Source organism: Maniola hyperantus, chromosome 7 (assembly GCF_902806685.2).
Source record: "Maniola hyperantus chromosome 7, iAphHyp1.2, whole genome shotgun sequence".
In the NCBI taxonomy this organism is placed as follows: domain Eukaryota; kingdom Metazoa; phylum Arthropoda; class Insecta; order Lepidoptera; family Nymphalidae; genus Maniola; species Maniola hyperantus.
Window position 1 is genome coordinate 555,888 of NC_048542.1, and position 24,922 is coordinate 580,809.

Consider the following 24,922-nt stretch of genomic DNA (forward strand, 5'->3'; position numbering starts at 1 on the left):
ATCGGGCTGAAATTTGGCATGCAGATAGCTATTATGAGGTAGATATCTGCTAAGAAAGGATCTTTGAAAATTCAACTTCTAAGCGGATAAAATAGGGATTTGGAATTTGTGTAGTCCACGCGGACGAAGTGGCGAGCATAAGCTAGTTCATGTATAAGTGTTATTTCGTCGTTGTCAATCGATAGACGTCCACTGGTGGACTAGGTCTTTTCTTGAAATAGAAATACAATTTTTGCAGGGATTTCCACATTTTTGCCACACGCCACGGTCTTGCGCCGCCTGAATCCAGCGACTCCCTTCGACTCGTTTTGTGGTGTTTCTCTACCTAGTCACTAGGTGTGAAGGCGATTTCAGCACCTTGGAACCTCAACGACTATCAATTCTTCGAACTATGTGCTCCGCCCATCGCCACTTCAGCTTCGCAACCCGTTGAGCTATGTCTGTTACTTAGGTTCTTCTCCACATTTGTGAGAGATCACGTAGAGAAACTTCCAGCTTGGAGAGAGATATATCCAACGCCCGCTGAGTGACTCTGAGCTTTCTTATGAGACTTATAGTTAGTGATCCTGTATCTGATCCGTATATCAGTTTTAGTTAACCAAATATTCGTACTAATTCTGAGCACACCTGAATTTTAGAGTATTCGCATCCTCTTCTTACTAATGTAAGATGAAAAGGACAGACACAGATTGACAGTTTTAAATTTAATTAAGAGCCGTCAAACCGCGTGACCTTAGCTGCCAGTCGCGAGCCTATTGTTTAAATTCAACGGGGCTTCAATGTTGTAATAATATATATAATTGTTTAGTAATTTATCTGTTGTACAAATGAAATGTTAAATGAAATTTGTAGCGTGCATTAAAATTTAGAGTATTTATATGTAAAATTCATGGTCCGTCCTTTTCTAGCAATATTAAAAAGAAAAGGACGCAGCTACTCTAAATTTAGTTTAGAGAAAGACAACAGAATCAGCGTCATTATGGTGTTCTTAGTAAAGTTTTATCATGATAACATTGATGTCCAACAATAAAATTATGATTCATTGTGGTGAAATGACGTGGGAACATTTAGCAGAGGTATAATTCTCTGGTAGACGTTATTTTTAGTATGTTGGCCGAAGTCCTTGAAATATAACAAACAAACGGCGTAAAATTTACCTGAATTTGAAACGTGATTTCTTACTAAATGAATCGCGTATCATGATCATTATCATTTGAATCCATCGCCGGCCCACTACCGAGCATGGGTCTTTTCTCAGAATAAGAAGGGTTTAGGGGATAATCTATCACGCTGTTCAAGTGTGGATTGATAGACTTCACACACCTTTGAGAACATTATGGAGAACTCTCAGACATGCAGGTTTCCTCACGATATAGTTCTTTATCGTTACCCTGAGCTTGCACTGAAGAAACATTTACATAAAAACATGTTGAAAACTCTGTTTTCTGTCATTGTATCGAACTGCGTTTGCATTGTCTGAATATATAAAACGAAAAGTTGACTGACTGACTGATCTATCAACGCACAGCTCAAACTACTGCACGGATCGGGCTAAAATTTGGCATGCAAATAGCTAATATGACGTGTTGAGAATAGGAGGAGGTTGACTTCGTCTGCGTGGACTACACAAATTTCAAACCCCTATTTTGTCCGCTTAGGGGTTGAATTTTCAAAAATCCTTTCTTAGCGGATGCCTACGTCATAATAGCTATCTGCATGCCAAATTCCATCCCGATCCGTTAGTCGGTCAGTCAGTCACCTTTTCCTTTTATATATTTAGATTTAGGATTACTTTGATTGGATTACATTAAAAAATAATTCGAATGTTTGTTTATTTGTTTGGTAATACTTGGATAGCTTGAATTTCGCATAACATCATCCGCTCTTCGCCGCAGATGCAAGCAAATGTACCGACTACTGGCTAGTGAAGTAGGCGGTATTTATACTCTGTTTACTCACAACGTGACGTCACGCTTCGCATGTACTACGGGCTTATTCTCTAACAGTTGATAGGCGGCGCCCGAAGCGACTACACCGGGACTTGACGGTGAACATTGTAGTTGTGTTGAATATCGAAGTGACTACGATAGTTTTGGTAGTTGATAGTGTAGTGTTGGTGAGATGGTGTTCAGTGATTGTTGGAATCCGAGTTGTGCGTCGCGTAAGTTTAAATTTTTTGGAATTTATTTAAATTAAAAAATTGCGACGTTCTTGTAGGTGTACCCTATCCTTGCAGCTTCGTTCTCAAAGCAATGCACTTTTTAGAAACAAAATACGAAAAACCCGACCAAGTACGAGTCAGACTCGCGCACCAAGGGTTCCGTACTGCAGTCGTATTTTTTCGACATTTTGCATGATAAATCAAAATTAAATCAAAAACATTTTATAACGTATAAAAATAAATAAAAATCTATTTTAGAATGTACAGGTAAAGCCCTTTCTTGTGATACATTTGTATATTTGTATATTTACATATACATTAGTATATTAATTATCTTACTTTGAAAGTTGAAAATACTAATTGTTATTTGTTCATGAACACATTTTAATATTTTTTGTGATGTAACCACAAATTCACGGTTTTCCGATTTTTGCCCTTACGGATACCGCCGCGCCCTCCCGGGGGCACGGAAGTTTTATCGGACTCTTACCTACTAAAACCCCACATGCAAAAGTCACGTAGAGCGACGGCTCCATTGCGGCGTGATAGAAGGACAAACCAACATACAAACATACTTTCTTAAAGTTCAAGGGTGTCTGGCAGTGGGGTTGCCACGACACTAAGTGTCTTGCAATGCATGACGTCATTTCTAATACTATTCACTACAGTACAGTAGTGACACTTAAAAAAATGTTTTATCTGTTACAGCTCTGGCGGCAAGTGACAAGGATGAATCCATGGCCGAAGCCACCAAGCGACACACCATGCCGCCGCAGCCCGCGCCGCGGCCTACAATTAAAGACAAGGTATTTTGAATCATAAAATTGTGTTGTAAAGTGTATTTTTGAATGACAACCAAAAGCTCTACCCATAATATTGTTAAAGGGAAAATTGTAATAGGTTGTGATGAGGTATAACCTAGAAAATAACTGCCTATATAGACCGTCGCGAAAATAACTGCCTATATAGATCGTCGCGAAAATAACTGCCTATATAGACCGTCGCGAAAATAACTGCCTACATAGACCGTCGCGAAAATAACTGCCTATATAGACCGTCGCGAAAATAACTGCTTATTCAGAATTTGATACCTTAACACTTACACAGTTTAATAATTTATTCGAGTTTCTTCAAATAAACTATCCATAAAAATTGATGGGACTGCTAATTGGCGAAAATATTGTCAGTATAAGGGCCGGTTGTTTCAAACCATTGGTCTTCGTAAGATACGTTCGTTAAAATTTAACAGACGTAGACGAACTTTAACATCTGTTAATTTAAGTGCGTTGCTTCATTGTACAAAAAAACTGTTCGTCATTGTTATTTTGGTTGCGAAACTAACCCTAAAAGTTAACTTACTTCTCCGTATCCTTTTTTTATGTCATTTTAAGATTTTTGACATTTTAAATTGATTCCATTATAATTCGTAAATAAAATATTCCGTTTGTAAGAAGTATGAAGTTACGAACTGATTTGACGATCACCAATGGCGCCAGCACTGGTTAACGTAAACGTAATTTTTTAACGAACGTTAGCGCTAATAGATGCTGAATCAACGCTTTTTCTTTACTTACGTTCTTTATTTAAAGGTTACGTGTCCGTCAAAGTTTGTTGAAACAACCGGCCCTATATCTGTGAAGCGCAGCATTGCCTTGCCATCGTTATCTATTGTTACGGTACGTTTTGTTATTGCGGTTCACGAGATACAGCCCGCTGACAGACGGACGGACGGCCAGCGGAGACTTCGTAATAGGGTCCCGTTGACACCCTTCGGGTACGGAACCCTAAAAATGAGTGTATTCAGCAAACCACGGTCCTTATAGACAGTTATGAAGGTTATTAAAATTGGGTTCATTAAATGTAACTAGGTATTTAAGAAACAAACATTTCACTCTATGATAAGATCGCAAATATCAATATTTGCATGATAGTAACGCTTCAGTAAACAAATGATTTACTATTTATCTCGATTTCAGTACATCGTTACACGGGGGTTTGGCTCACGCTCTACTTGGGACATTAACGACTTATAGGGTTGCCACCCCTCCACCATTCACTCAGAATATATATATTTTTTTTTCTTTAATGGGCTTACCAACAGCTTAGTCATTTACAAAAACAGTCACAAAAACAATTTTAACTATTTAAAATACGTTCACAAAATGACAAGCTTATTATAGGCAACCACAGCATGCATAAACTTATCATACATTTCCTAAAGCTAATTAACAAAATTAAATTAGATTACATATTAATGATTATTATTTACATACAAATATTTGTTGTATGTAAATACTTATTTATTTAATTATTTTTAATCGTCACTTCGCACCTATTGCTTAGTACTATATCTAGAAATTTTCGCCTATATTGTAGCTTTATAAAGCTTTTAAGACAAATTAATCTGATCTAAATATATAAAAGTAAAAGGTGACTGACTGACTGACTGATCTATCACGCACAGCTCAAAATACTGGACGGATCGGGCTGAAATTTGGCATGCAGATAGCTATTATGACGTAGGCATCCGATAAGAAAGGATTTTTGAAAATTCAACCCTTGAAGGGATAATATAGGGGTTTGAAATTTGTGTAGTCCACGCGGAAGAAGTCGCGAGCATAAGCTAGTTCCGAAATAAAATGGTGATTAGTGTTTCTTTCTAGTAATCCCGGCAACAGTATATTTCAGCCAGTTCCTTTCTCGCCAACCCAAAAATGGACGATTATGTATCTTTTTATTTATTTATTCAGATACAAGTTAGCCCTTGACTGCAATCACACCTGGTGGTAAGTGATGATGCAGTCTAAGATGTATGGCAGTTTTTATTAAACCCATACCCCTTTGGTTTCTACACGGCATCGTACCGGAACGCTAAATCGCTTGGCGGCACGGCTTTGCCGGTAGGGTGGTAACTAGCCACGGCCGAAGCCTCCCACCAGACCAGACCAGAAATTTAGAAATTATAAAGTTCCAAACCCCTGCCAGGAATCGAACCCGGGACCTCCCACTATTAAGACCACAGCGCTCACCACTGCGCCAGGGAGGTCGTCGAAATCTTAAAAAGGATTTGGAAAACCAGACTGAACCCTGTTAAGTTTAAAGGATCTTAGACAATACAGTGATATTGTCGACGTGTGGCAACCCTAACGCGAGTGTACATCAAATGGAACCACATAAACTAATAGTGTTTGCACGGTAACGATCTCATTTGTACTTCATGGTCGTCCATTAACAGTTAACACGAGACGAAAACACTACATCCTTATTGTTATGTACACAGATTGTAGTTAACTACAGCCATAACGCATAACTGGGTAGGTTCCTGCGGTAGTGGTGTGATGACGTCACGCGAGTGTCACACTACCGCAGGAGCCTCCTCAGTTATGTGCTATCTTACTGCCGACATCTATCTTCTATCTATATATATAAAAGGAAAAGGTGACTGACTGACTGACTGACTGAATGACTGACTGACTGATCTATCAACGCACAGCTCAAACTACTGGACTGATCGGGCTGAAATTTGGCATGCAGATAGCTATTATGACGTAGGCATCCGCTAAGAAAGGATTTTTGAAAATTCAACTCCAAAGGGGGTGAAATAGGGTTTTGAAATTTTGTAGTCCACGCGGACGAAGTCGCGAGCATAAGCTAGTTTAGTAATAATAATAATTATCAATCTGTAATACCGATGAGTTTCCTTCACCGTTAAAGCAAGTGATATTTAAGTAATTAAATAACACTTGCTTTAACGGTGAAGGAAAACATCGTGAGGAAACCTGCATGCCTGAGAGTTCTCCATAATGTTCTCAAAGGTGTGTGAAGTCTACCAATCCGCACGTGGCCAGCGTGGTAGACTATGGCCAAACTCTTCTCACTGTGAGAGGAGACCCGTGCTCTGTAGTGAGCCGGCAATGGGTTGATCATGATGAATACCGATGTGCGATCAATTTATCTGTAATATAATAACTACCGATGCGCGATTCCGAGATATTTTCAACATCGAGAGAACCGCAATGGCGATATTTTTTCAATCGAGTTTCTCGACGATTCTCTCGCTCTTCCATAAAACCATCGAGATGCTTACCGATTGTTTCGAGTCAATGGACTCGCCGCTCGCGCCATCGAGTCGCGCTCGAAATTTTAAATTTTTGCTATGTTTATTTTTATATTTACTAGGTACTAGATGGTGCCCGCGACTTCGTTTACGTGGATTTAGGTTTTTGAAAATTTTGTAAACTTAAATTTTCTGGGATGAAAAGATATCAACTGAACATGAAAATTAGTTTTCATAATTATTAAATTATTGATTGCATGAAGTCGATCGAGTCGAGCCTAAATCTGAAATCTATAGAGTGCTCTTTGACTTAACTCAGACTTAATACACTGTTAAAAGAAAACGTGTTTATATCGCTGGCATAAATCTGTCGCTTTTTAACTGAAACTCAAGTTTGAGCAAAGTCAATGTACGCTCTATAAAACTCAGTTTGAGTCATCGGTCGAAGCTCGACGTCGACTCGAGTCAGATGATTGTTTCGATTGTTCTAACATTTCGATGATTCTCAAAAACCATCGAGGAACAATCGAAACAATCAGAGAGAGCCTCAATAGCTCAACCGGTATAGGAGTGGACTGAAAACCGAAAGGTCGACGGTTCAAACCCCGCCCGTTGCACTATTGTCGTACCTACTCCTAGCACAAGCCTGACGCTTAGTTGGAGAGGAAAGGGGAATATTAGTCATTTAACATGGCTAATATTCTTTTAAAAAAAAAAAAACGAAAAAATCTCGGCCATCGCGCATCGCTAAGCCAAATAGTCTTCGTGAAATAGAACATCTGTAGGTGAGCAATGAGCTATAGGATAGGGTGTGTAGTGTTTTCGAAACTGAGTGTTGCACTAACCAGTGTTGATTGGGCCAGCTGCGGCGGCGCTCGGCCGGCGCGTCCGCCTCGTCCGCCTCCTCGCTGGAGGGCGACTACACGGCCGACCTGCAGGTGCAGCCTAGCTCAGTGTGACCGATCCGATACCGATACTAACACGCGCGGCTTGATTCAGTACTACCACTCTATGTTACGCCGGTGTACCTGCGCAGAAATTTTATTTTTGAAGAAGTGAAATAATCTCAGCCAATCATAGTTCGTGTCTGCCCGCTATGTTGTTGCCTACGCGCGAATTTTGAGCGAATAGCAGGAGTCTCTGTTGTTCTTGTGTTTACAATCAATAGCAATTGTCTTTGCAAGCAATAAGGTCTGTATTTCATTGGTGTTTTAGTCGACGTTAAGTTGCACTTTTTTGCTGAGGCGACTTAAAAAGTGGTGGTACTGTACATCCTTACTTCACTCACGACTTCGTTATGTTTACTGACGCCACCAAGGCACTAGTGTAAGTTTTCAATTGAACGTAAACTGTACGTAAAAAGCAGTAACAAGTATAGGTTAAGACGTAACACGTTTATTCCTGAGTGAAGTTAGCAGGTGACATCAAGTCGTACATGTTAGCATTTGTATAGGGTATAGTGCTCGGCAAATGACTTGGACCTGAAGCAGCGTATTGGGAGAAAGTTGGCGACTCAGGCAAGCGACAGTCGACGTATCAACCATTTGCGTGCACCCGCCATTTGCCAGCCAATCGCGTCTATACTCAAGTTGTTTGCCGGGCACTGTAATACACGCTATCATTGCATCACTTCTTCGTAGTGCATGTCCGCATACAAGCACTTAGCGCCAATGACGTAGCTAGTGGAAGCTTGCGAAACCATTCTCCCACCACTCTCGTTTTCATCGTCTTAGGTCATTTCCTGTTGAATGTGAAATAGACTCGACGGGTAAAGGAGTGGACTGAAAACCGAAAGGTCGACGGTTCAAACCCCGCCCGTTGCACTATTGTCGTACCTACTCCTAGCACAAGCTTTACGCTTAGTTGGAGAGGAAAGGGGAATATTAGTCATTTATCATGGCTAATATTCTTTTAAAAAGAAAACTGGTTGTATTGGGTTGAGTATAAACACAGAGAATTAACCCTAAGAGGACGCATTTATAAGGTTTTGCACGAAAATAAAATCGTAAATTGTTGGCGGGGGACAGGGGAGAATGCTTTGTTGTGATTGGTGGACTCAAAGGTCACGTTATCAAGACAATGTGCGGAATGAGGGTGCTGAACGGGCGTGAGCCGACTTTTATGCTAAGCAACTGCCTAAGCTTGGCCATCAGGGGTGTCCGGCTATTAGGCGTCTATAGGTGGTGGTCTGTGAGTATAAAACAGGCGTAGGTCACCTCCTGTTGAGTTTAAATAGACTTAGGTCACCTCCCGTTTAGTGTTTGGACACCTAAGTATTTAGTGTAAAACAGACTTAGATAGATGACTCCCTGTCCCGAAATGCAACCTTCTGTTTGGTGCTAAAATTAGATAAAGGTACCCTTTTTATTTTCAGAAGATCCCTCAAAGTCGTTCTTCAATAGCTTTGTAATAATATTTAGCTATTGGTACTGATTCTGAGCACAACTAAATTTTAGAGCATTCACATCCTCTTCTTACTAACATAATATGAAAAGGACAGACATAGTTTGACAGTTTTAGGTTTAATTTAGAGCCGTCAAACCTCGTGACTTTAGCTGCCAGTCGCGAGCGTATCGTTTAAATTTGTATCACTAAAATTTAGAGTCTTTAAATGTAAAATTCATGTTCCGTCCTTTTTTAGCAATATTAAAAAGAGAAGGATGCAGATGCTCTAAATTTAGTTTAGCGAAAAACAACAGAATCAAACATATCGATCTGCAGGCCGATTGTCTAAAACCTGCATCAATCATTATTACAATCTCAATTGTTCTGATTGGCTGAATTTGTGCGATTCTTGTTGCAACAATGCATTGTAGCCAATAGTGAGTGAGCATTAACCAATCAGAGATGATTGCGATCGTGACATTGTAGCTGACAAACAACCGCGGTAGGGCCCCTGGAACATTTTGCAAATGTTGTTTTGTCTTATATGTTTATGCATGTCCGTATCATATCTTCATAGCTTTGTAATTTGGTATATTGGCAGTTTATAGCATTATGTACCTTTTTATTTTAAATTTAGTTATGATTCATGTAGAATATGTCTCTGCCCTAATTAGATTTGCGTTTATACATCATAGTAAGTAATACCTAAACCTATTGCCGAGCCGAGCGTAAACGTGTCCAAAAGACCAATCAGATTATACAGACAGAAGTGAAAGTGAAATAACAGTTAGTCTTTTTTTAGATTTTTAAATTATTTGCAGTATCAGAAACTTAAATTTCATAATTTGTAAATAAAACCAATAGCAATAGTTTAGTTTCAAATCTATCGACACTCCGAGCACTACTTTAACATTAGCATGTCGGTGACGCGACCTTGAAGTTTTTACCCATCCAAATATCGTTCACCGCGGCTAAAGAAGTTTCACTTCAAAAATTAACACGTCGTTGATCAATAATCCGATTGGCGCTAAACACGTATTCGATCCGCTCTAGGGATAATTTATGCTAGACCGTACCACGTCCGAAACACACAGATCGGAAAATGTATGAAGTTACATCAGACCGTGCCATGTCCGAGTCTTCCGAGCCTCGTCCTTGTTATGTTTCGTCTTAAATCGTCCGCGCGATGGACGTGCTTCGAACGTGGCACGGCTCGGGCCTGGCACGATCTAGCATAAATCATCCCTTAATGGACCGGGACTCTACCAGTTCCGTGGTTGTGCCTTTGTAAACGTGCGCTGTAGGTACTTATTCCCAATTAGGTATTCATTAAGGTTCTATGTTCTTGTAGAAGCCTCCGCCGGGCGCCGTGAAGGTGATGCCGACAATGCTGAAGAAGGACGAGGACAAGAAGCTGCCCGAACAGAGGAAACCCGCGGAGAACGGTATGTATAGATAGCATCAGACTTTTATCGCTATATACCGTCAAGTCATTTTATCGAGATCAATGCTGTGTGGCATGGTACATTTTGGCGTGGCGAGGTCCAACTCGTATGCAGAAATTGAAGCTGGTATACGCGGACATAATTATTTTATTTTAAAAACTACCTACCTACATTTGTTCATAATAGTATGTATAGTATGTATGTAAGTATAAGACTACAGAGGAATGTGCAGTGCTCAGACAAGCCGCCAAGCGCTTACGAGCACGAAGAAACCAATATTGTAAGTGTTTTTTCTGTTTGTGTGGAAATAAAAAAAAAAAAAAAATTCGAAGACTTCCTTTAAGTCTACGAAACACAAAAGAAGTAAAACTTCTTAATACATGACTTAAGAGAAATCTACATCTTGTTTCATACGTCTAGACAGTAACATGAACGTTACTTCCGTCCGAATTTTAAATGGACGCTAAACATAATTGCTGTTTTGAGGCTGCCATCTTTTTTGAGGTATTTTAAAGTACAATAATTTTAATCAGTGTCATAGATTGAAAGCTCTATATTGTACTTACTAAGACTCATTTTCAAAATTACTCTTTGTTTGAATTTTCCATTTATATTTTGTGTCCTGTGTAAATAAATTTAACTTAAAAATATATTGTGCAGGTACTGACACGACTAGCGATCCTGGTATTACCAACAATGTCGAGACGCCCAAGAAGTCGAAGGTATAAAAGTAAAACACTGTACATATTTCTCTAAACATGTTTAACTGTTCAGGAATGGTAGAGAACATTGACAGTACTTTTCTTTAATGTAATGTCACTCGACAGTAGAGTGTATGTGATATGAATACTTGTAAATATCCGTCTTAGAGGCAAAGCATGCATTTTATAATTTCGGCTCGCACTTCGTGTTTGTCAGCAAACGTTCAATCTGCTGTATTAGAGCGATGCCTTCACTTAATTCTATTTATGATGTACAATATTTTTTTATCTTTTTGTATGATTGTTTTCTTATTTTATGTTTTGTTTCTTTCCAAATCCCACCCCACACAGGGAGGCTTTACGTTATTCGGAGGCAAGAAAGAGAAGTCGCCCAAAGAAGAAAAGTCTCCCAAAGAAAAATCCCCCAAGATTAAAGATAAAGCAGAAAAATCCCCGAAATCTAAACCGGAAAAATCTCCTAGGGACAAAGATAAGAAAATCAAAGATCCTAAAGCGAAGATAGCTGTGCTCGATACTTCAAACGAAAGTTCAAATCCAGATACTTCACTCGACATGAGCCCCGTGAAAGACGAGAAACCGAGCTTCACTAAGCCGTATGAGTACACGGATACTGAAAAAAGTCCTACGCGAAAGCCTTACATTCAAGGCGCGTTCAGTTATGAAAGGGAACCAATTTCTGACGAAAAACAAAGAGGCGTGGATGAGAGTCAAAGTCCGGGAACGAGGAAAGCGGGTCTAGCTTTTAACTACGCCCCAGGAGAAGATAGGAAGGTCGCTGAAAGTGCGGGAAAAAGAAAAACTCCGGAAGATTTTAGCAAACTCAAAACTCCGGGTATTGACTACGTACAATCGGCAGCTTTGAAAGAACAAGCCAAAACTCCCAAGTCTAATCTAATCGACCCGACTCTTGCATTATTGGATGCCGAGAGAGCTCATCACGAAGCACCAGTCGCTATAGTCCCAGCAGCGACGAAACCCGATACTGAAATTCAAGTTGTAATCATCACCGGTCGCTATAACCCCAAAACGAAGAAATTGGATGACGCCAATGGAACTGTTCTTGTCACGAAAGGATCCTTGAATAAGGCCAATGGAAAGATTGAAACAGAGAAAGAAACAATTAACACTAAATCTGGCCAAATTAATTTTACCGATCTAGCATCGGGAAAACAAGAAGTAAAGAACGGTCACGTAGATAACAAAACAGGGCACATTCTTTTTACGTCTGGTGTTATTGATCCCAAGACGGGTAAAATTGATCCAACGTTGGCCCAACAATATTGCTTCGTAGAAAAATCCGCCGATAAAGTTGGTTCTAAGCCTGGCCGAGAAGTCAATTTAGTAGTTATTACTTGTAAATATGACAGCAAGCATAAGAGATTGGACCCGTCCCATGGACACGTGGAAGTCTCTAAAGCCATTGTCGCTCCAGATGGCACTGTGAGCTCTAACTACGGTTTAATTGATCCGAAGAAAGGTAAAATTGATTATATTGACCCCAAAACAGGCAAACAAGATCCAAAACAAGCATATGTTGATCAAAAGACTGGTAACCTTCTGGTTACGACTGGAGTACTCGATCCCAAATCGGGCAAAGTTGACTCTTCGTTGGGACAACAATACAGTATTGTAGAAAAGGACGCCACAAAGGCTAACAGAGAAGTAAGGTTGGTAGTAATCACAAGCAAATATGACTTGAAAAATAAGAAGCTGGATCCTTCCTTTGCTCATGTAGATTCTATAAAGGGAGTGCTAAGCGGTGCTGACGGTAAAATCTACACCGAATACGGTATCATTGATCCGAGAACTGGTGATATACAGGTCACTGACCCTAAGACCGGCAAACAAGAAGTTAAACAAGCTCAAGTTGACCCGAAGACTGGGAATATTCTCCTGTTGTCTGGTGTGATTGATCCACGAACAGACAAACTCGACACAACACTAGGACAACAATACAGTATAGTAGACAAACCTACATCTACATTCGCCGCGCTATCAGGAAAGGAAGTCCAAGTAGTTGCGATCACTGGGAAATATGATACGAAAAATAAGAAAATGGACAATCCCAACGGTTTTGTTGAAACATCCGTTGGTATAGTTAGCGACAAAGATGGAAAAGTTCACTCTAATTTCGGAATATTAGATCCCAACACAGGAAAAATTTACTACACGGATCCTAAGACTGGCAAACGGGAATCTAAACAGGCAGCGCTTGATAATAAATCTGGAACTTTCCTTCTAACGTCTGGAGTCATTGATCCAAAGACCGGTAAAGCTGATTCATCCTTTGCACAACAATTAGCTGTTGTCGATAAAGACGCCCCGAAAGGAATTCCTGAAAGACTCGTCAACTTGGTTATTGTTACATCTAAGTATGACCCTAAGAACAAAAAGCTTGATCTATCAAACGCGCATATTAATTCAATACAAGGAAAACTTGACGATGATGACAAAGTTCATACAGAACTGGGAGTGATTGACCCAGCTACAGGCCAAATTACAGTAACAGACCCAGTCACTGGCAAACAGGAAGTTAAAAAAGCTACTGTAGATTCCAAAACAGGTAATATGCTGCTCACGTCTGGTGTCGTCGATCCCAATACAAGGTTAGTTGACCCAACTTTGGGACAACAATACACAGTGGTGAATAAACCTAAAGATACATTCGGTTCTGTTCCTGGAAAGGAAGTGCAACTTGTGATTATTACAAGCAAATATGATACGAAATATAAGAGGTTGGATAATCCCAATGGTCATGTTGAAACTTCGCGAGCCATTGTTGCTTCTGATGGCAGGATACATTCTAACTTCGGTATAATAGACCCTAGATCAGGTAAAATTGAACAGATTGATCCCACAACTGGAAACCTAGAAGTAAAGAATGCTGTTGCTGATCCTAAGACAGGTCACCTTATCCTTACCTCTGGAATCGTCGATCCGAAAACTGGAAAGGTAGACTCGTCGCTCGCCCTACAAGTCACTATTGTAGACAAAGATGGCAAACCTGTTGAAAGAGAGGTTCATCTCGTTATCATAACTACGAAATATGATCCCAGAACAAAGAAAATTGATCCAAGTCAAGGGCACGTAGACACTATTAGTGGTACAATCGGCCCCGATGGTAAAATCCATACAGAATTTGGTACTGTTGACACAGCGACAGGTGAAATTGTCATCACTGATCCTAAAACGGGCAAGAAAGAAGTTAAGAAATCTCAAGTTGACCCTGCTACTGGACACATGCTAATTACAAGCCAGGTGGCTGATCCGAAGACAGGAAAAGTTGATCCTACCTTAGCACAACAGTACAGCATCGTTAACAAACCTGTCGTTGCACGTTCGAAACCACCGTCTAAAGGCGAAGTGCGTCTAGTAATAATAACCAGCAAATACGACCCTAAGACAAAAACTATCGACGCTGGCCCCGGCACCATTGACGTTTCTAAAGGCTACGTCAGTGTTGAAGACGGAAAAATACATACAGACTTCGGAATTATCGATCCCAAATCCGGACAAATTCTTTACAAAGAGCCTATTACTGGAAAACAGGAATTGAAACAAGCAGAAATCGATCCGAAGACGGGCAATATCATTGTGACTTCATCTGTCACTGATCCTAAGACAGGCAAAGTGGACCCCACATTCGCTCAACAGTTGTTGATTGTTGATAAGCAGAATGTATTGTCCAAACCGCCGCCGCCGCCAGTGTCTCAGAGAATAAGTATTTCGCCCGCTAGAAGTATTCCTTCCCCAGTAAAAACTCCCACACCTACGCCAGTACAAACTCCCTTACATTCGCCAGTTCACGCATCATCACCCATCACAAGCCAGTTACAAAAAGCATCACCCATTACATCAGTTAGACCCGTGGCGCCCCCGAAACCTTTGACAGCGCCCCCAGAACCGCCAAGGAAGAAAATCGTTAAAATCATGGTTATCTTCACGAGACTTGACCCTAAGACTAAGAAGCCAGATTTCCATACCGCTGAAGTAGAACACCTCACTGGAGTCCTCGATCCGAACGGTCTCGTAGAAACGAAATATGGAGTTATTGATTCCAAAAAAGGAAGTATCGCCATTACAGATGCTACTGGTCAGAGACTCACTAAAGATGGATTAGTGCTCAATGAAACTGGACAGATCTTTATCAATTCGGGAGCTCTCGACCCCAAGACGGGCAAAATAGATCCGAATATGGGCATGATCGTGAGCATCGCTAAGCAAGATGACCCAATAGTAGAAATCACTACAATAACTGGCCCAATAGATCCAAGAACCGGCAAAGTTAATATTCAAGACGGCTTTGTTGAACACACTAAAGGTAAAGTGGACGCGGATACGGGTAACATTTCAACAAAGTATGGCGTTATCGATCCTTCAAATGGTGTCATATTCGTGACGGATACATATGGAGCGCAAGACACTAAACCTATCCAGATCGACGAGAATAATGGTCAGATAACTGTTACTGGTGTTGTCGACCCCAAGACTGGGAAGTTTGACCCTAAACTTGGACAAGTACTTGTAGTCGGAAGTCACATCGATCCAGTCGTCGAAGTAACGACGTTTGTTGGCAAATATGATACCAAGAAGGGTATAATTGAACCGAAAAATTCACTGATCGAAAGCAGTACAGGCCAGCTCAATCCACACAACAACAAAATCGATACCAAATACGGTCAGATAGATCTTGTCAAAGGCACGGTCACCTACAACGATCCCAAGACAGGTAGATTTGAAAGTAAAGAGCTTAAAGTTGACCCCGTTACCGGACAGTTCCTGTTACGCAATGGACAAGTCAATCCCAAATCTGGTAAACCTGACAAGGATATCGGCAGACTCATGTGCCTGAGGATAATTCAAACTAAAGTCGATCCTGTTTCTGGCAAGCAAATTGTCGCGAATGATCCGAAGAACGTTAAAGTTGACCCGAAGACCAGCCAGATCTGGATCGCTGGCCCAAAAGACCCACAGACTGGAGAAACTCTGTACACAGCTGGGCAAATCGATCCCGTTACAGGATATATAATAACAGTTTACGGTCGGTACGACCCTAAAACTGGAATCATTACCAGAGCTAATGACGTCGACAAAGCTCTTATTAAAGTGGACCCTGTTAATGGTCAGATCTACACAGCTACAGGCGACGTAGATGACGCCAATGAACCTCTGTACTCCGCTTCCCAAGTCGATCCTGGCAGCGGTGAAATTTACACTAAAGTCGGCAAGATAGATCCACGAACAGGCAAACTCATTATCATTAGGATTTACATCATAACACAGAAGGATGAGAAAGGTCGTGTTAAGGAACTGGATCCGAAAGAATGCACGATCGACGAAACGACGGGTAGGATCATAACGACTAAAACCGTATACGTCTACCAAATTATCGATCCTATTACGGGCGAAACAATCGATGTGGACCCGGACGATCCAAGGCTCAAAGGCGCACGAACGACTGTCACACAAACCATGACACTATCTGGCAAAATAGACCCTATTACAGGAAGAATTAAGACTGAATATGGCGATATCGATCCCGATACGGGAGATATAGATCCGAGCACAGCCGTAAGAGACCCGGTGACGGGTCAGTTGATACTGCACTACTCACAAATCGATCCATCACACTTTGAGGACAAGAGCGGGAACTACACTATCGAGAAGGAAACCCACGATCTACCCGCGAACATAGACATCCAGACTGTGAACACTCACAAATTTTCGACATTTGGAAAGGACGAGAGTCCCGCACGCGGGGACGAGCCGAAGACTTTCACGGAGTACACGACGTCCGAGCACATAAAGCACCAAGGATACGTCGTATCCCCCTCTACTCCCCAATCCAAGATCCCCATTTCGCAGCGATCTAAGAAAACGCCAACCCCGCCGGTGGTGGTCAAAACCACCACGAAGCAACTGCTCACGAAAAACGACGAAGGCGTCACACACAACGTGGAGCAGGAGGTGGAGAACCTGGGAACGGGCGAGGTGACGTTTTCCACTCACACCAACAAGGTTCGTCTCATTCTTTACGTACATTTCCAGTAACGGGCGATAGAACCACCCTTTTTAATGTCGTTTTGTTATTTTCCTTTTTATTAATTTTTACACTGACTAAAAGAAAAAGGTAGACAGGAAACGTGACTAAATCTCATTTCGTGTCTTTCTATACAAAAAAGTAAAAGAGCCATACAATGCACTCACACAAGTAGCATTAAGAGTTGCACTTTCAACACATTTTCTACACGAACTTCTTGTCTAGGTTTTTCATTACAGTTGGTTTTTTTTCGATTAGTTTTTTTTTAATAATTTGTTTTTTAAAGCTTGAGTGCTTCATTAGTAACATCTATATTAGTACTCATTGTACATACATAGTTGACTGCATGTTAGTCTAACCCTTAACTGTAGGCGGAAACCTTAGAGCCGATGGAAGGGAAGAGCCCTTACGTGACCGCGCGGGCGGTGACCACTCGCACGGCGACCACTCACCACGATCTGGACACGAAGGCGAAGACCCAACAGATGGAGGAGAAGACCGTGGCTCACACTCTGACGTCATCGGCGACCAGGCAGGAGCAACGGGTGTTAACCCAGGAGGTTAAGACGACCGTTACTACTGGCGACAAGGTATACTAGCCAGTAGCCACACATTCTACTTATTGCAGTACACGTCTCGAAAGTTGAAAAGGTGGAATTTTGATCATCTATTAAAAGGAATTTTGAATTTCAAACAAAAAATTCTAAGTAAACCTAGTACAAGTTTGCACATCTTGATAACGTTGATACATTTCGATTGTGGAAACACTAACGGCAAAGTAAAATGGACCTAAAACCTCTCGTTTTAAAGTTTCTAGTTTCGACAGTAGTGTTGACCGATTATTAAGCACGAGTCTTGATAACAAGAGTCTTCTCTCAGAATCAGAAGGGTTTTGCTTTTTAAAGGCCTCAGTCCATCACGCTAACTATTTGTAAATGTGGCAGACTTCACACATCTTTGAGAATATTATGAGAACTTTCAGGCGAGCAGGTTTCCTCACGATACGTCAATAACTGTGCAGTTAGAGTTGCGAACCCGAGATTCAATCCGAAACTCTGGTGAGTAGACCGAAGTCTTAACCACTAGACTATCGCCGCTCTCAGTACTGAATAAACATACTTTAAATCTTTTTTTTTGGTTCAATTTTCACCGACTTTTATAGTGTTTTGTTGTTCGATACTGTTATATCAGGGTTATTCAGCAGTGCAAACTTGTACGAAGGGATCGCGTCGTTAGATTTATTTGTTTAAAAAATGCGTTGCTTTCGATGCGTACGGCGCGTGAGATCAGGACCTACGCAATAAAGCTCTTTATCAACTTTCGTGACGCGTACTGATACAGTCATTCTCATTGGCACGTTCTTGGTTTGATTATATTAATTTCAGTTTTTGACGATGATATGACCCCTTTAACTTTTGTTTTGTTTCTTGGTTTTTCCTTTGCTTTCGTATGGCAGCTTTTTCACACTAATGTTACGAGCGAATGCGCTTAACGACTTGAAGAACAGCAGAGCTTTGAATTATACTAAGGGTGTCTGTCAATTGAAGCAAAGCGGAGTGGAGATGTGTTGAGCTGACGTTCAGATTATTCTAATAAGTTTAAGTAATTTTGGAAATTGGTGATAATAAAAATCCCAGCCGAGTTTGTTGTGGACAAGAACCTGGGCGCGTTTGGAACCCTCGTAGCTTTAATTTTAAGTTTCGTAATTAATCACTATTACGTCTTACAAATTCAACAACTGACCATCAAAAAGTGTACCCAGTTTGAATAAATGATTTGACTTTGATAGAGCACGTGATAATTTTCTTTAAATATATTTCGGAAAATTGTACCGGATATATTTCGGAGAGTGTGCCCAAGAAGTTTTGACCTGGTTCCTCCTTCATCTTTTTACTATCGCATCGCAAGACATCGTCAGGGCCTGCACTCGTATTTAGTCTAAATTGCACGGACACGTACGAAGCGATTTGCTTCCTCGTTTCTAATTCGAGCCGCTAAAATAAAAGGACGCCCTTCCGGCATCAGTTTTCCCTACACTTTTAATACAGGTAAAGTGAATAGGTATCTATAGGTAAGCGCGTTCCATCTTAGGCTGCATCATCACTTGCCAACAGGTCTCATTGCAGCCAAATGCTAGCCTATAAATTAGAAAAAAGAAAAAATATCACGCCAAGTTTTAATAAAGCGGCTGTTAAATACATCCCCGCTACGCTCCATTTTAGTGAACAGACACCCTTAAGTTTATTATAAAAGAAATATTGTGTCACGTGTTTTTTTTTCGATTGCTTGTGAGATAATAATTTAAGAAAAAAGTCGATATTCTGAAATGTTGTAAAGAAGTATCGTCAAGATAAATAAATTAATAACGCTGCCACATATACAAAAAATGTAATATTGATAGTTTGTATAACGATTTCTTGTCTACTATTATTAGAATGAAAGTTTCTGTGTATACAATAAATACTTCATGAATGAATTTGCACAACCTAATTTCATGTTTAATTTATTTTTTAGCAATTTTATATACTTAGCACTTTCTGCAACTCTACAATTAAAAAAAATCTAAATCTATTTATGTTATTAAAATAAATAATGATAACGAATTTTTCTACAGTGTATATTTTTATAGTATACTTTTTACTGGTTTAAACTGGTTTAAAAAATATAATTTGTTCACGTAATATAAGTGGAAAAAGCCGCCATAATTATGCATGTCTGACTATGTTCTAATTTGATTTTTTTCTCTCTCCTTCCTACATGGACGATACCTAACGCATTACGCATGGTGTGAACATCGAATGGCCCACAAAACAAACATCCGTGGTAACACTACATCTCACCACATTTCCGACATTACTCCAAAACTTGACATTGTTTCACTAAATGCTCATATTAACGACAACTATGACATTCATCGACAATTTTTTTTATTTTTTGCCATAACTGGGCGTTTTATGACTTAATCAAAACACTTTTTTCGCCTTAAACTGGGCAATTCACCATGGATTAACAACATTACCCATAAACTCATCAACGCACCCCATGTCATGGCAACGTCATGGCACAGCTAACTAGACGTGGGTCCGAGAGCTCACTCAGCAGCGGGGATTCCGGAACGCCTATCGACTTCGAGGACGGTGGGGAAGGACATTATTACGTCACTGTAAGTATTTAAGTTTTCTTTCACCTAAGGAAAATCGGTTTATGTTCAGAAAAATAATACGAACAATAAAATCTGGTAGATTTTTCAGACCAAGATTTTTCAAATTCGAACCACGAAGGTAAATAAGATTGTGCGAATGCGTGTGTGTTCCAGAGTTATCATCGAAAATGCATTCATGGCATGCACATGCATTTATAAACATGTGTTGAAGTGATCCCCATTTCTTTCGAGTCTCTTTTTCTCTGCGTCGTGTTCCTAATTGATGTGGGTTGTGACCCCTTTCCATTATGCACATATAACGGTAGGGTGTTTTCTTGGGATAATAATGGGGTGGGCTCCCAGATCTTTCCGTTATTTTTATCTATTTTTGAGCACCACCAACCTTTGAGCAATCAAAGTGTATAAAGTTATTAAATTATTATTACAAATTGTTATAGTTTTAGATTTAATCATAGCTTGATGTTAATTTACTACGTAATTCTATTTTCTGCTTATTTATTCCCATTAATACTTTTAATAATGTTTATTATTTTAAAATAAACATTTAAAACTTATTTCGTGATCATAGTCTCTTAATGTGGCTATTCTTTTCCGCAGGGGTTAATAAGAAAGATATAGCAATACTGACAATATTAGACCTGTCTTTTTCGTGATTAGATTATGGTCCCACAGTTACGACACTAGTTAACATAGCTCAGCTTATTCGGTCAGCCATCGTTAGAGTTTTACGTTACAACTTGACACTGTAACCAATATAGTCGGTGAATGAGATGATTTAGCTAAATGGGCGTCACTTCCGTACGTTTATTAGTGCTGCAATGCACAAACGCATGTTTAGTTATTATTCCTGCATGGAAGGACTATGTGAATAGTTCACTTTGTTATCTTTGTGATGTTACTTTGGACTTTACCTAAATCTAAGTATAATTTTTGAAGTTTTTTTTTATAAACGTTCAAATATTTTTGATTTATATTTTTTCTAGTTTTATTTATTTTAGAAAGTTTCTTCTCAGGTTTGTATTTTTTCTTTTCGTATACGAGTATTGTTAGTCGAAACATTCTATGAAACCATTCTGGTATGTACGCAGTTCTATTTGTAGTACGGTCTTATTTGTTTAGTTTATTGCGGCGATTTACTGCTCAATTTAATGTCCTGAAAGTTAATTTCGAAGCTCGGTGTGCAGTTTAAACCACTTTATATGATACGCAGCAATAAATCAGTAGTTTATTTAATGAATATTTTTTTACCTTTAGTACTTACAAAGTAAAATAATTTCATTTTATGAAATCGTTACTGATTTATAACAAAGTAAAATAAAGGTTTACTATTTCATATCATAAACCTAGTGGTTAATCCCACTTGCAGTTTCTAGCGAAGGTTTTATAGCTTATGCTCGCGACTTCATCCACGTGAACTACACAAACTTCGAACCCCTATTTCACCCCCTTAGGGGTTTAATTTTCAAAAATCCTTTCTTAGCGGATGCCTACGTCATAATAGCTATCTGCATGCTAAATTTCAGCCCGATACGTCTAGTAGTTTGAGCTGTGCGTTGATAGATCAGTCAGTCAGTCAGTCACCTTTTCCTTTTAGATATTTACGAGTAGATAGGTATGCGTAGCGGCGCAGGCGCATGGGCGTCTCCATAGATAACAAAGTCTCGATGACCGGCGGCGCGCGGCGGGGTGATTACGTATCTCGCGACAGACTTGCGACAGGCGTAAATATCGCGATCATTGCTGTCAAACGTCACACGTAACAGCGGCTAGAGAGGGACAGCAATAGCCACAAAGCAAAATAAGAAGAAGAGAAACAGCAAATGAACTGTCGCATTGCTACTGCTGTCGCTACTGCAACGTTTTACGTAATCACCCCGCCGAAATCGACTCGTGCGCGTGGCTGTTGACTGAGTCACGAAGGGTTTGATACAACGAGCGCACGCGCACGCGCACGCCGTGCTCTTATAAATAGTAACGGGCCTCTCGACCTTACGAGTTACGACCCATATCTACCACTATTGAATGTACGTTTGTTTAAACACTTGCCTTTCATTTCGACAACCACAAACGTCGCAACTTCAGGGTTAAACTGTAAGAAAAATTTTCTAAATCTTGTTTTCTTTTGCATAATGATTATTTAATTATTACTGAAATCTAAAATCATTAGTATCACTAGTAGTAATGTAAAATTAATTGATTATAAATACTTAATCTGTTCTAATATTTGATTATAATTCAAAGTTAATGTAAACTCTTAACATATCGTTTACCTGTTAGATATATAAATATGCTTCCTACTGTGTAGGACGAACTTAAGAGGGGTTTAAGTATAAACAAATGTAGTTTGGCTCTCATTTGAATACTAACCAATCAAACCCAATACAGTTTTACACGTATGTTCTAGGAACTAATATCTATGTCTGTGGTTTTACAGATTTCCGTTAAAATGTTCAAAGGTATACAGCTTCAAGAATTTAGATAGAAATCTTTAAAACCGTGCAATTTTAAAACTAGATATTTTTATGAATATCTGGCAAACCACAAACACAGATATTAGTTTCTAGAGCTTGTCTACAAAGTTACATCGAGCTTAGTTGGTTAATATTCAAATGAAAACTACACTAGGTTTGTATGCAGACAGTGACGGAGAGTCCCCTGTTAGTATCCTTCTGTATAATAAATAGTCAAAGGATTTTAGTAAATAAACTGAAGAATATGTATGTGTGTGAATATAAAACTAAATGATCGCCGTGTGACGCAGGAGCCGGGCTCGTACAAGACCACCACGACGACGTCGACGATGGGCAACGCGCCCTTCGGCAGCATGGTGCACGGCGCCGCCGCGAGGGTGAGCGACTATTATATTTCACTCGAAATAAAAATACTAATCTATATATATAAAAGGAAAAGGTGACTGACTGACTGAATGACTGACTGACTGACTGACTGACTGACTGACTGACTGACTGACTGCCTAACTGACTGATATATCAACGCACAGCTCAAACTACTGGACGGATCGGGTTGGAATTTAGCATGCAGATAGCTATTATGACGTAGAGATCCGCTAAGAAAGGATTTTAGAAAATTCAACCCCTAAAGGGATGAAATAGAGGTTTGAAATTTATGTAGTCCACGCAGACGAAGTCGCGAGCATAAGCTAGTAAGTTATAAGCCAAGGAAAGGTATGGCTAAATCCTTTTCATAATGAAAGGAGACCCGTTCTTAATAGTTACCGGCTGGTAACGGGTTGATCATGATTTTTATTTATTTATTTGTCATTTATTTTATCATGATGATGATGATGATGATGAAAGGTAATAAAATAGGAGGAGGATCGTGATGATAAGGATGATGATGATGACGATGGAGTCCTTTTATTACTTCGTGGAACTTAGGGCTGCAGCAATTGTTTTTCATGTTTGGCTATCTTTAGCTGCTAAGAAGCAGTAGAACTTATCGTCATCTCCTTTGGTTTCTTTGTGTTAATCCGCAGACCAGTTAAGGAAGCTTCGTATTGTAGGTCTTTTAATTTGGACTTAATGTATTCGAGTAGATCTGATATGAGAACCAGGTCGTCCGCATAGTCAAGGTCTTCAAGTTGCCTAGTACTCCATGGTATCCCTCCCTGGTTACTGGTGACACGACGCATAACGTCATCGATAAGCAATATAAACAAAAGTGGTGAGAGGAGCCATCCTTGCTAAACTCCAGCAGTTATTTTAATAGAAGAGCTCACTGCCCCGTCGTGAACAACCCGGCAAGTGATACCATTAATAGATCGCGGATGATATTAACCAGTTTTGTAGGAACTCGTCGGCGTTTTAGGTTCGACCACAAAGCAGACCAGTCCATAGTCTCGAATGCCTTCTCAAAATCCACGAAAGCTAGATACGGCTTTGCCATTTGATAGACTGCTCAGTGAGAAGAAGATTTATATGGTCAATGTAGGAACCGGAAAATCGGCTTGCTCTTCTCTAAATGAGGACGACGATAGGATTTGTTGCTGTAGTATGGTTTAGATGCAATGTTTGGTCGACAGATGAGCACGGGCCCGCAGGTGACGGAGGAGGAGGAGGAGACGGTGGGGCCGGACGGCGAGGTGGTGTCGTCGCAGACCATCAGCTCCAAGACGCGCACCGTCGAGACCATCACGGTGAGTACCGTCACATTCATGTTCTTCTGACTTTCGGCCACGGCGACCAATCTCAACGGAGACTAGCCAACTACGCAGGATATTGTAAGAGGAGATGGCGAATTTCTACATCTTCCAACTTTTTACTACATTTAATTTATTAAAAAGTAATCAATACGGATTCAAAAAGGGCAGCTCTACTACTTCAGCGTGCTTTTGCAACTGCAACTGGATGCTTCAATAAAAAGATATAGCCTCTTGCAGTATTTCTGGATATGAGAAATGCGTTTGCTTTGTCTGTCACAGGTTACTGTTAGATAAATTATATAGATATGGTATAAGAGGAAAACCATTAGTTTGGATACAAAGCTATCTAAGAGACCGTAACCAATGTGTGGAGATAACATAAACCAAAGGAAATAATTTCAATCTAGTTTTAGGCGCAATTCGTGTGGAGTCCCGCAAGGTAGCGTACTGGGACCTTTACTTTTTTTGATATACATCAACGATGTCAGATTGGACTCGTAATGCATCTTGTTTGCTGATGACACTACGATGATAATTAAGTGTGAAATGTGAAAACAAACGCGGCATTGAAAAATAAACTAAAAATTCGCTGGCTAAAATAATAGACTGGTAAAATGCTAATAATTTGCAAATTAACTTTGATATACAATTCTTAACACACAACAATGGGTAACACAGGCGAGAACCTATAATAAAATTTACTCAGACTTCGACCTTTTTCACCTGTCCAAAATGCAATTAAAAAAGGAAATAATTAAACTGCATCGGAAAAATAATAATTATACTA

General features: G+C 39.9%; 1 protein-coding gene across 6 annotated transcripts in view; it reads left to right on the forward strand.

The window, feature by feature from the left end:
• LOC117983678 (protein 4.1 homolog) overlaps positions 1 to 24,922 on the forward strand; it is a 100,285-nt gene that overhangs the window by 68,672 nt on the left and 6,691 nt on the right. The window contains exons 1-10 of one of the 6 annotated variants that reach the window (XM_069499727.1): positions 2,019 to 2,161; positions 2,870 to 2,967; positions 7,082 to 7,156; positions 9,955 to 10,048; positions 10,709 to 10,770; positions 11,101 to 16,788; positions 17,182 to 17,400; positions 19,878 to 19,973; positions 22,735 to 22,821; positions 24,016 to 24,129. In XM_069499727.1, coding sequence (XP_069355828.1) covers positions 2,122 to 2,161; positions 2,870 to 2,967; positions 7,082 to 7,156; positions 9,955 to 10,048; positions 10,709 to 10,770; positions 11,101 to 16,788; positions 17,182 to 17,400; positions 19,878 to 19,973; positions 22,735 to 22,821; positions 24,016 to 24,129 — 6,573 coding nt within the window. In that variant the 5' untranslated portion in view covers positions 2,019 to 2,121. Of the gene's footprint in view, positions 1 to 2,018; positions 2,162 to 2,869; positions 2,968 to 7,081; positions 7,157 to 9,954; positions 10,049 to 10,708; positions 10,771 to 11,100; positions 16,789 to 17,181; positions 17,401 to 19,877; positions 19,974 to 22,734; positions 22,822 to 24,015; positions 24,130 to 24,922 lie in introns of those variants that run through there. The other 5 variants (XM_069499723.1, XM_034970299.2, XM_069499725.1 and 2 more) reach the window with 5 other exon arrangements.